The 12,617-nt window shown below is 47.6% G+C and overlaps 2 protein-coding genes across 4 annotated transcripts in view; one reads left to right on the top strand and one right to left on the bottom strand.

Moving 5' to 3' along the window:
- Spata9 (spermatogenesis associated 9) overlaps nt 1-3,069 on the top strand; it is a 21,126-nt gene extending 18,057 nt beyond the window's left edge. The window contains exon 5 of the mRNA XM_051172506.1: nt 2,638-3,069. Coding sequence (XP_051028463.1) covers nt 2,638-2,922 — 285 coding nt within the window. The 3' untranslated portion in view covers nt 2,923-3,069. The remainder of the gene's footprint in view (nt 1-2,637) is intronic.
- Nucleotides 1-12,617, bottom strand: part of Rfesd (Rieske Fe-S domain containing) — an 18,649-nt gene extending 6,032 nt beyond the window's left edge. For 2 of the 3 annotated variants that reach the window (XM_051172507.1, XM_051172508.1), the window contains exons 1-3: nt 12,410-12,617; nt 12,282-12,316; nt 9,345-9,520 (exon numbers count right to left, since the gene is read on the bottom strand). In XM_051172507.1, the coding sequence (XP_051028464.1) occupies nt 9,345-9,520; nt 12,282-12,316; nt 12,410-12,581 (383 nt within the window). In that variant the 5' untranslated portion in view covers nt 12,582-12,617. Of the gene's footprint in view, nt 1-9,140; nt 9,521-12,281; nt 12,317-12,409 lie in introns of those variants that run through there. The other variant, XM_051172509.1, reaches the window with a different exon arrangement.

Genomic DNA, 12,617 nt, shown 5'->3' with positions numbered 1-12,617 from the left:
TTGCAGTTTTAATAATTACATAGTTGTAACCAAATATAATCTTAAGTCTGTATCAATATACAAAGACCTATACCAATGAAATATTTTGGTTTATTAATATACTTTGGTCTCAAAATAGATTCAATAATCTACCCTTTTTTGTATCATTCCTGTAGCCACTCCCTTTAAAACAATAGCAAACACTTATTATGCATAGAATGACCAAAAACCATCTATCCCCTCTCGGAAATGGGGCATAGCTTTCTTAAATTGCTTCCTGTTGATTTGGGACATAGTTTTTTTTCTTTCAGGGACTCAAGAAAATTGAGATATTACCGAGTCTTAAGAAAGCTAGCTAAGGCTGGGTGTGGTGGCGCACACCTTCAATTGCAGCACTTGGGAAGCAGAGGTATCCTGTGAGTTCGAGGTCAGCCTAGTCTGCAAAGTGAGTCCAGGACAGCCAAGACTACACAGAGAAACCCTGTCTTAAAAAACCAAACCAAACCAAAACAACAACAACAAACAAACAAACAAACAAACAAAACCAAAAAAACAAAAGACAAAAAACCAAAAAGCTAGCTGAGGCCAGGCGTGGTGGTGCACACCTTTAATCCAAGCATTCGAGGGAGGCAGAGGCAGGTAGATTGATGTGAGTTCGAGGCCAGCCTGGTCTACAAAGTGAGCCCAGGGCAGTCAAAGCTACATGGAGAAACCTTGTCTCAAAAAACAAAACAAAACAAAAACAAACACAAGAAAGAAAAAAAAAAAAGCTAGCTATAACTTTTGCTCTTCAGTCTCTGAATGCTGACAAAGTTCAGAGCTTAACTGGAGTCCTGACTGGACAGTCTATGATGCTGGGCAATCCAGAAGCTGTTTTGAAATTGTCCTAGATGCAGATTTCTTGGAAAACAGTATTGAGGCCGTCTGTGAGGGGAAGTAGGATCATCTGGGCTACTTGTCTTTTGTGTGGCTGGTCCTCCTGCTCTGCAAAATATTAACTTTCAAATGTATTACACGTTTGTGTATGGATATATGTATAGGCTGTGCGCTGAGCACAGTCCAGATGAAGGTGATTCTCTGCTCTCTGTTCAAGCAGGTAAGACACAAAAATTAACATAAATTTTCATCTATGGCATTTAAAAGAATGGCATGATAAATCCTGAGGGTTTCATAGCCAAAGTTGTATTGGCCAAGTCCTGGCTGGAGACATTCTCATGTCTCAGTCAGTTTCAGAGCTGCTCCCATGTGGAGGGATCAGCACATTATGTTACCTGTCCTATTTGGTCTTCTTGATTTCATTCTCTGTCTACAGTGAAGAGTTTCAGGAGAGCTACCCCTGTCAAATATGATTTTCATCAGTTTGAACGGAATACACAGTTTTTGTTTCCTTTTGAGACAGGATCACATTCTTTTCCTCAATGCAGCACAGTTTGGGATTAGGACCTTTATATGCTGATCTAATTCAGCAGTCTTTTCTAATATCCAGTCTACCTTAGAAGTTGTGCTAGTTGTCTCATCTAAAAACTTTGAAATCAATAAATCATTATTTAATCTATTTTTTGGGAGATATTATATTCCACTTTGTTCTATGACTACCTTCAAAAATATTTTTATATATTTTCATAATTGTTTGGCCTATAGGATCATAACTTATATTTGTAACAGGTTTTATGTGATAATGTCTAAAAAATGGTTGTACTCCAGTGCACAAACATTTTGAAGCACCATCAGCCCCAATTGGCAAAGGTGCCTCCAAGACAGTCACCATCTCTAACAATTGTATAACTTAAAAATCATGCTTCCCAGAATTCAAAGCAAAAAGCCCACGGAATTCTGATCTGAACACATGACATGGTACATATATTTCAGTTCTCCAAACGCTGCAAAATGGAACATACAACCCACTGTAGGTCCTTGTTCCAAGGCAGCACCAAACAGGACCTACATTTCTATTTAGCATATAGACCTTCATCCAGAATCTGAACCTTGACAATAGAGACACAATATCCAGAATGATTCTTTAAAAAGACCTAAACTAGTGAGAGGACTAGGAAGGAAGGTGGAAGGATTGGTATGAGGGCGAATATAGGGTGGGGGAGATTCAGATGCAATATAACATACATTATGGAAGTACGATGATCCTTCCATTGCGTTATAATCAATGTTATTACAATAAATGTCCTATTAGAAAAGCAAAATGCTTTGCAATCTGAAGGAGAGAAAGGCAATGCTGAGTATCTACTGTCAGCATGCCATCTTGAGGCAGCTCTTAACTTCATGGAATATCTGCTCCATCGGCATCATCATTAGTAATGCAGCACAAGCTGAATGAAGTGCGTGTTGCATTTCACTTCTGAGCTTATTTCTATGAATGCTTTATTTTGAAAGTTTTCCATATTAGGATGAGGACTTAATCTATTGCTAGCCACGAGTCGGTGTTTCCTCACAGGACAGGCTTTTAAAATTAGAACACATACATTGACTATGACAGACATGCTACTTTTTGCCTGTGGTTTTTAGTACCTTAAAAGGAAACTGCTTTTCAACATACAAATATATATATATATATATATATATATATATATATATATATATATATATATATATATATATATATTTTTTTTTTTTTTTTTTTTTTTTTTTTTTTTTTTGGTACAGGCAGTCTGTGTTAATGCTGTGCTGGCAAAGATAAAGAACATTTTCCAAGAAGAAGAATCCATAAGGCAAAATAGAGAGAGTGAGGACTTTAGGAAAGCCTTTTCTGAGCCTGTGCTTCCGGAGCCCATGTTTTCTCAAGGTGAAATCAAAGCGAAGCCTTACAGGTCATTGCCAGAGAAGCCTGACACCTTTGTAGGCCACCCTGCGCCTCCCGCCAGCAAGCAGAGTAACAAGATCCAGGTTTTACATTCCGTGTTTGACCAATCAGCTGAACTGAATGAGTGAGAAATATGGACAGATACCACTTTACAGAGATACCAGAGAACAGTTTATATATGCTGAGTGATCTTTTAAAAGTGGGTAGACCAGGAGAAGCTATGACATCATTCTCTTGTATTTATATGGCAGAGATAATAAAAGAATCTTGATGTACAATATATGTATGGCTATCTAGTGTTTTTAATTTTTATTTTCATCTGTACATGTGTATACATAACAGGAATCTGCAAAGGCCAGAAGAGAGCATCAGATCTCTAGGAGCCAGGTCACATGGATGCTGGGAACTAAACCCAGTCCTCTAGAAGAACAGAATGTGCTCTTAACCACTGACCATACTGCTGTAGAAGATTATTTAGCCATACAATATTTATAATGAATAAGAGAATTCATATTTTGTTGTGTTAAGAGTTTATATTATTTATAATATGGATGTGTTCATAATTGATTTTTTAAGAATTGTTTTGAATGTTTATCTGGAAAGAAAAAGTTCATAACCAAATACTCTACATTTGGGGGCTGGAGAAATGGTTCAGCAGTTAAGAGCCCTTGCTGTTCTTGCAGAGAGCACAAATTCGGTTCTTAGCATCCATGACAGCTCACAGCTCTCTGTAAGTGCAATCTATCTCTGGGATCTAATACCCTCTTCTGGCTTCTGGGGGCACCAGATGAGTGTGCTGCACACACATGCTCCGTGTCCCTCCTCATGACTCTCTAAGTCACTTGGGAAGTTATGAAGGACTTGACATTTATGAATAGTGTAAACTTATAAAACAAAATGTTACCTGCAAACCTGATGAGAAGATTTCTGCATGTGAGGACAGGACGATAAGGTGAGGTTGTTATCTGATAATGGAGTTCGGCTATATCCCCAGTCTGGATTCTTGCTTGGGTCAAGTGATCCTCTTACCTCAGTTTCCTGAGAAGCCAGGACTACTGGCTTATGCCACTGAGCCTGGCAAAGGGACTACTTTTATTTCTGAATTTAACGCTACAAATGTAGAACAACAAACCCAGTCCATAAGTTGAAGCTATCACTGCCATTGGCTCCTGATGGAAATGCTGCTATACTTGGCCCTATAAACCAAGGTCCTAATTTTTACCTAAAGGAGTGACTTTTGTTTCTTCAAGGCACTTTACAGTCTAACACATGATAAGTTTGTTGTCATTCAAGAATTAAAAGGCTGGTATAACTTCCACTCAGAGATGGTACATTTCTTGAACCCGAAGAGTGACGTGTTGAAAAAAAGCCCAAGCCTAGTTTATTAGTATTTTTAGAAGTAGCAAATGTCTTCTGTCATGTAACCCACATCCCAAAATAAAAGAAAATGTAATAATATACAGAAAAAGGTCCAAGCCCCTAATGTCACTAATGTGACATTATTGGTCCAAGTCACTAATGTGGATACTGGAACCAAACCACAATGAGAGAGCAGCAAGCATATTTAGCCACTGAGCCATCTTGCCAGTCCCCTTCCCCCCAACAAAGCCCTTTAGCATGTTAAGTACTATATTAAGATACTTAACTCACCCACAGCATGAGAATTCCTATGCTTTGAGATTTGGTTTTATTTTTAACAGTCTTTACCCTGAATTCATAACCTACACATCCTTTCTGGCCCCATTTACACCTACATTTTACTGTGTGCTGAGCTCCGCATGAGAAGCACCTAGGGTGTTGCTTAAATCCGGAAAAAGAAGTGCGATAAGGGTCCCTGTCAGCAAGAACAGCGCTGGCCACAAGTAACTGGCATAGGAAAACCAGGGTAAAGCAAGTGAACACCAACTTGCTTATCAATGCCGAGGAACAAACTGCTGCATCTCTACTGCATACACGTTATGGGAAACTCTAAACATATACACAATGTTCTCTAAAATTCTTTTAATCTTTTATTTGAAAGTTTCGTGTAGGCAAAGTACTTTGTCTTGTTGAATAGGAGACTTTACAACTGTCTTGGTGAGGGTCTCACTGTGTGTGGCTTTTTTATTTCAAGAATCAGCCCTGGTAAGAGACAAGTCAAAGACGGGAGGTAGTGATGCACACCTTTGATCCCAGCACTCGGGAGGCAGGAGGCAGGAGGCGGGAGGCAGAGGAGGCAGAGGCAGAGGAGGCAGAGGCAGGAGGCAGGAGGCAGAGGCAGGAGCCAGGAGCAGAGGCAGGAGGCAGAGGCAGGAGGCAGGAGCCAGAGGCAGAGGCAGAGGCAGGAGGCAGGAGCAGAGGCAGGAGGCAGGAGGCAGAGGCAGGAGGCAAGGCAGAGGCAGGAGGCAGAGGCAGAGGCAGAGGCAGGAGGCAGAGGCAGAGGCAGGAGGCAGAGGCAGGAGGCAGAGGGCAGAGGCAGGAGGCAGAGGCAGAGGCAGAGGCAGGAGGCAGGAGGCAGAGGCAGGAGGCAGAGGTAGGAGGCAGGAGGCAGGAGGCAGGAGGCAGGAGGCAGATGCAGGAGGCAGAAGCAGAGGCAGGAGGCAGGAGGCAGAGGCAGGAGGCAGAGGCAGAGGCAGGAGGCAGAGGCAGAGGCAGGAGGCAGAGGCAGGAGGCAGAGGCAGAGGCAGGAGGCAGAGGCAGAGGCAGGAGGCAGAGGCAGAGGCAGGAGGCAGAGGCAGAGGCAGGAGGCAGAAGCAGGAGGCAGAGGCAGAGGCAGAGGCAGAGGCAGGAGGCAGAGGCAGAGGCAGGAGGCAGAGGCAGAGGCAGGAGGCAGAGGCAGGAGGCAGAGGCAGAGGCAGGAGGCAGAGGCAGAGGCAGGAGGCAGAAGGCAGGAGGCAGAGGCAGAGGCAGAGGCAGGAGGCAGGAGGCAGGAGGCAGGAGGCAGAGGCAGAAGCAGGAGGCAGAGGCAGGAGGCAGGAGGCAGAGGCAGAGGCAGGAGGCAGAGGCAGGAGGCAGAGGCAGAGCAGGAGAGGCAGAGGCAGAGGCAGAGGCAGGGCAGGAGGCAGGAGGCAGAGGCAGAGGCAGGAGGCAGGAGGCAGGAGGCAGAGGCAGAGCAGGAGGCCAGGAGGCAGAGCGAAGGCAGAGGCAGAGGCAGGAGGCAGAGGCAGGAGGCCAGAGGCAGAGGCAGAGGCAGGAGGCAGAGGCAGGAGGCAGGAGGCAGAGGCAGAGGCAGGGGGCAGAGGCAGAGGCAGGAGGCAGAGGCAAGGAGGCAGGGCAGAGGCAGGAGGCAGAGGCAGAGGCAGGAGGCAGAGGCAGAGGCAGGAGGCAGAGGCAGAGGCAGGAGGCAGGAGGCAGGAGGCAGAGGCAGAGGCAGGAGGCAGAGGCAGAGGCAGAGGCAGAGGCAGGAGGCAGAGGCAGAGGCAGGGGCAGGAGGCAGAGGCAGGAGGCAGAGGCAGGAGGCAGGAGCCAGAGGCAGAGGCAGAGGCAGGAGGCAGGAGCAGAGGCAGAGGCAGGAGGCAGGAGGCAGAGGCAGAGGCAGAGGCAGGAGGCAGAGGCAGAGGCAGGAGGCAGAGGCAGGAGGCAGAGGCAGGAGGCAGAGGCAGAGGCAGAGGCAGGAGGCAGGAGGCAGAGGCAGGAGGCAGGAGGCAGAGGCAGAGGCGGAAGGCAGAGGCAGAGGCAGAGGCAGAGGCAGGAGGCAGGAGGCAGAGGCAGGAGGCAAGGCAGAGGCAGGGGCAGAGGCAGAGGCAGAGGCAGAGGCAGGAGGCAGAGGCAGAGGCAGGAGGCAGAGGCAGGAGGCAGAGGCAGAGGCAGGAGGCAGAGGCAGAGGCAGAGGCAGGAGGCAGGAGGCAGGAGGCAGGAGGCAGAGGCAGGAGGCAGGAGCAGAGGCAGGAGGCAGAGGCAGAGGCAGGAGGCAGAGCAGAGGCAGGAGGCAGAGGCAGAGGCAGGAGGCAGAGGCAGAGGCAGGAGGCAGAGGCAGGAGGCAGAGGCAGAGGCAGGAGGCAGAGGCAGAGGCAGGAGGCAGAGGCAGAGGCAGAGGCAGGAGGCAGAGGCAGGAGGCAGAGGCAGAGGCAGGAGGCAGAGGCAGAGGCAGAGGCAGGAGGCAGAAGCAGGAGGCAGAGGCAGAGGCAGAGGCAGGAGGCAGAGGCAGAGGCAGGAGGCAGAGGCAGAGGCAGGAGGCAGAGGCAGGAGGCAGAGGCAGAGGCAGGAGGCAGAGGCAGAGGCAGAGGCAGAGGCAGGAGGCAGAAGCAGGAGGCAGAGGCAGGAGGCAGAGGCAGAGGCAGGAGGCAGAGGCAGGAGGCAGAGGCAGAAGCAGGAGGCAGAGGCAGGCAGAGGCAGGAGGCAGGAGGCAGAGGCAGAGGCAGGAGGCAGAGGAGGAGCAGGAGGCAGAGGCAGGAGGCAGAGGCAGAGGCAGGAGGCAGGAGGCAGGAGGCAGAGGCAGGAGGCAGGAGGCAGGAGGCAGAGGCAGGAGGCAGAGGCAGAAGGCAGGAGACAGAGGCAGGAGCCAGGAGGCAGAGGCAGAGGCAGGAGGCAGAGGCAGGAGGCAGGAGGCAGAGGCAGAGGCAGGAGGCAGAGGCAGAGGCAGGAGGCAGAGGCAAGAGGCAGGAGGCAGAGCAAGGCAGAGCAGAGGCAGAGGCAGAGGCAGAGGCAGGAGGCAGAGCAGAGGCAGAGGCAGAGGCAGAGGCAGGAGGCAAGGCAGAGGCAGAGGCAGGAGGCGAGGCAGAGGCAGGAGGCAGAGGCAGAGGCAGGAGGCAGGCAGAGGCAGAGGCAGAGGCAGAGGAGAGGCAGAGGCAGAGGCAGAGGCAGAGGCAGGAGGCAGGCAAGGCAAGGCAGAGGCAGAGGCAGAGGCAGGAGGCAGGAGGCAGGAGGCAGAGGCAGGAGGCAGGGCAGAGGCAGAGGCAGAGCAGGCAGAGGCAGAGGCAGGAGGCAGGAGGCAGAGCAGGAGGCAGAGGCAGGAGGCAGAAGCAGGAGGCAGAAGGCAGGAGGCAGGAGGCAGAGGCAGGAGGCAGAGGCAGAAGCAGGAGGCAGAGGCAGAGGCAGGAGGCAGGAGGCAGGAGGCAGAGGCAGAGGCAGAGGCAGGAGGCAGAGGCAGGAGGCAGGAGGCAGGAGGCAGAGGCAGAGGCAGAGGCAGAGGCAGAGGCAGGAGGCAGAGGCAGAGGCAGGAGGCAGAGGCAGGAGGCAGAGGCAGAGGCAGGAGGCAGAGGCAGAGGCAGGAGACAGGAGGCAGAGGCAGAGGCAGAGGCAGGAGGCAGAGGCAGAGGCAGATGAATCTCTGTGAGTTTGAGGCCAACTTTGTCTACAGAGTGAGTTCCAGGATGGCCAGAGCTGCAGAGAAATCCTGTTTTGAAAAACAATAAACAAAAACAAAACAAAAAGTATAAAAGAAACAAGACAAGCTAAGTCTTATTTGGTTTTGATATCTAGCAACCCCTCCTAGTCCTTTCTCAGTAGGGCCTTACTATGTATGTAGCACTGGCTGCCTGGAGCTCACTATGTAGACCAGATTGGCCTCAAAGATTCTTCTGCCTCAGCCTCAGACTGTTGGAAGTAGAGGTGTGTACTATCCCACCTAGCTTTAAGTTTCTCATTTTTATGTCCAAAATACACATTGGCCTCATTTTTTGGAGGCAATGGTTACATGTAAAACATGTTAAACACTTGTAAGCAAAAATATACAACTAAAAATTGAGGATGTCAGTGTATTTAAATTTTACCTTTAAAACTGAAAACCTTGATACAGAGGCAGGCAATCTGTGTACACAGCAGTGTAGATCAGAGAATGCTGGGAACCGCTGAAGCAAGTCACGAGGCTCGTTGTTAACTTTTTTTTTTTTTTTTTTTTTTTTTTTTTTAAACAGGCTCAGCTTTTTATTGAGGTTAACAAGAGGTTTAGTCAAAAAGACCAAAGCCCATGTCATCGTTGTTAACTGTTAACTTTGAATGCATGAAGACTTTCCAAAATAAAGCCTGCTGTATTTAATAGGAATCTTTTTATCATTTAAATTTTTTTCCTGTTTTTGTTTTCTCTGTTATGACTGTGTTTACTCTAAGTTATCTGCATCCTCCTTAAACTGTCTCAAACCTATAATGTACAAAGTCTGATTAGTCCTGAGACAGACAGATGTATTCTATCGACTTGTTTGGGCCCCTGAAATCGTACTAAAGTAAATGTGCTGTTAAATCTCCCAGATCTAATACTCTGAGAAGTATCTGCTTTTGTTTTTACTGATGTCTACATGACTTCTGTGTGCAAGTGCTCAGAGAGGCCAGAAGAGGGCACCACATCTCTTGGAGCTGGAGTGCTAGAAACCACACTCTGGTCCTCCAGCAAGGGTCCATCTCTCCAGCCCCTGACAAAACCTGTGGTTTTTAAAGATTTATCTACCCATGTTAGAAAAAAAAAAATCTGTCTTTGCAACTGAAAAAAAAGTTTACTGTAAAATCTTTTCAAGCATCCACACTTTTTTTTCTGTCACATACTTTTTATCAGGAAGAACTCCGAATCACTTTGAATTCTCCAGTGGCATAATAATCAGAGTCACATTTAAAAGGTTCCTTGGAAAGAGTCACATACATATTGCCATTATCCACTGTCACGGCATGAATCCTTTGCTTTACTCCTTTGGAGCACCACTTCGGCTTTGCTGATGGGTCTTTAGGGTTTATAGACTGGTATAATCCTTCTCCTGTTGCCAAAGTGATTTTGTACTTATGCCAGGGACAAACTATACATGATTGTCCATTGAAATCCTGGAAGGGAAAAAATAACAAGAGTTAATAGTCTTGACATTTCAAGTGTTATGACAGATCTCAGATTTAGTTAAGAATCAAATGCAGAAGAACTGGGTTTTAAAAACCAGCTCCAGAAGCAGTGGCACGCGCCTGTAACCCCAGCTCCAGAAGCAGAGAGACGCGCCTATAACCCCAGCTCCAGAAGCAGAGGCATGCGCCTGCAACCCCACCTCCAGAAGCAGTGGCATGCACCTGTAATCCCAGCTCCAGAAGCAGAGGCACGCACCTGTAACCCCAGCTCCAGAAGCAGAGGCACGCGCCTGTAACCCCAGCTCCAGAAGCAGAGGCACGCGCCTGTAACCCCAGCTCCAGAAGCAGAGGCACGCGCCTGTAACCCCAGCTCCAGAGGCAGAGGCACAAGCCTGTAACCCCAGCTCCAGAAGCAGTGGCATGTGCCTGCAACCCCAACTCCAGAAGCAGTGGCATGTACCTGTAACCCCAGCTCCAGAAGCAGAGGCATGCGCCTGTAACCCCAGCTCCAGAAGCGGAGGCATGCGCCTGTAATCCCAGCTCCAGAAGCAGAGGCCCAGCTCCAGAAGCAGAGGCACGCACCTGTACTGTAACCCCAGCTCCAGAAGCAGAGGCACGCGCCTGTACTGTAACCCCAGCTCCAGAAGCAGAGGCACGCGCCTGTACTGTAACCCCAGCTCCAGAAGCAGTAGCATGCACCTGCACTGTAACCCCAGCTCCAGAAGCAGTAGCATGCACTTGTACTGTAACCCCAGCGCCAGAAGCAGTAGCATGCACCTGCACTGTAACCCCAGCTCCAGAAGCAGTAGCATGCACCTGTACTGTAACCCCAGCTCCAGAAGCAGTAGCATGCACCTGCACTGTAACCCCAGTTCCAGAAGCAGTAGCATGCACCTGTACTGTAACCCCAGCGCCAGAAGCAGTAGCATGCACCTGTACTGTAACCCCAGCGCCAGAAGCAGTAGCATGCACCTGTACTGTAACCCCAGCGCCAGAAGCAGTAGCATGCACCTGTACTGTAACCCCAGCTCCAGAAGCAGAGGCATGTGCCTGTACTGTAACCCCAGCTCCAGAAGCAATAGCATGCGCCTGTACTGTAACCCCAGAAGCAGAGGCATGCACCTGTACTGTAACCCCAGCTCCAGAAGCAGTAGCATGCACCTGTATTGTAACCCCAGGGCCCACAAGATGAGGCAGGAGGACCTTGAATTTGAAGCGGATAAGCCTGCCAGTGAGACAGCTCAGCAGTTGAAGGCATTGGCCTCTAAGCAGGATGACTTCAATCCCTGGAACCCACGTGACAGGAGTGCAGCCTCCACAGGGCTCTCCTTTTTGTTCCCGGGATTGTCCCCCACACACAAATAAGCAAATACACATTACAAATGAACAAAGGCGGCAGTGTCCCCTCCCCCTCTATTTACAAGTTATTCAGCACAAAGCAAAACCTAATCTGAGGACAATCAAGTCCTTTCAGTTTCCAGCTACAGCTCAGTGAGCTGGAACTCCAGCAGAAGAGGACAGGCTGGCAGAAGACCGCCTCACTGGCAGCAGTGATCTACATTAATGTCACTTCCTTGACAGACAGAAAAGGGACAGAGCCCATAGTATTCACTAGCTTCTAGAATCGTTGTAAGGCCTAGGCACGATACCAACTTTTCTTTTTCCTTTTTAAAGAGAGTGTTTCTCCGTGGAGCCCTGGCTGTCCTGGAAAACTCTCTGTAAACCAGGCTGGCCTTGAGCCTGATCCCAACTTTTAAACTGTCTTAAGTATTGCCAAGGCTTAAGGAGCATGAGTTTTGCAGTCTAAAAGGCTCCGACATGCCAAAGTGCTGGGCTGTGGCTCCCATGTTGAGTAGCATGTTCTCCATAGGCTAAAACACGAGATATTCCATAGCATTCACATCAACGTGTGCTTGCAGCTAGTACACCAGGAATAGGCGGGTGCTAATTTTGGTTCCTGTACTGTTATCAACAAATAGTCACATTTTCATTAACTTAAATACATGCCCTGTAACATAAGGAACAAGAGCAGATATGGTTACCAGGCAAAGAGCAACAGCACAGAGAGTGAAACTCACACTGCTACTTTGCAACAGTTCGACACAACACAACAACAAACAAACAAGACAGAAGTCGGATAACTAAGAAAGCAAAGACAATTCCACCAAATTCTTCAGGTAAGATTTCAAAATGTGGGGTTTTTCAAGTATTTTGAAAGCCTTCTATTATATTGAAATATATACTCATAAAATTCAAAGTATACAATATATAAATAAAAAGTGAATGCACTAGAAATGGGATCTCATTGGAACTCCTCCATTTGCTCTTAATACCCACAAGTACATTGTTAACATGCCTCCATACTGGCAGAGTCAGGCCTGCTTCCTTAATTCAGTGTGTGCATAATGTTCCTAAGCATGGTATGTTATAATGTATTTAATGAGGTGGTCTCAAATTTTCCCATTATAATGATACTGCAGCAAACTTCTGTATTTAGTCAAACATCTGTGCAATTATTCCCACAGGGTAGATATCCCAGTATACCTGTTAGGTCAAAAGACATTCAAACTTGTTACTATTTATCTGGAAATTGGTTTTCTTTACATGTTAGGGTATGAATAGGTAGGAATATTGACAATCATCTCCAAAGCACTAAAGTGGAATTGAAAGTATTCTTTGAATAAAGAATAAAACAAAATAATGAGAATATAAGTAGCACCTAAATTTGCTTAGAGTAAAATTTACATACCTCAATTTCTCCCAAGTGTAAGGGTCCTCCAGAATCTGAAAAGGAATTGATATATCTCATCACTAAACTGAATTTTGATAGTTTTATGATAAGCAAATATAAACTCTATAAATAAAAATAAATCTTACGGTAGCAGCGAATGTCCATAGCATGATATTCGCCTTTATGGTAGAAAATGACCACTTCTCTGTCATGGACAACAGCTGTCATTCTTTCTGACTTTCTAATGTCATCTTCTCTGCCAACAAAGACAGGAGTGTACTTCTTTTCATCATCTTGTTCAGAGGTTTCAGGGTCCATGCTGTGTAGTGAGGAGAGAAAGAAGAGAGGACAGGA

The sequence above is a fragment of the Acomys russatus genome, chromosome 30 (genome assembly GCF_903995435.1).
Source record: "Acomys russatus chromosome 30, mAcoRus1.1, whole genome shotgun sequence".
In the NCBI taxonomy this organism is placed as follows: domain Eukaryota; kingdom Metazoa; phylum Chordata; class Mammalia; order Rodentia; family Muridae; genus Acomys; species Acomys russatus.
The sequence above is the reverse complement of the archived record's forward strand: the minus strand, read 5'-3'. Positions and strand labels throughout refer to the sequence as shown.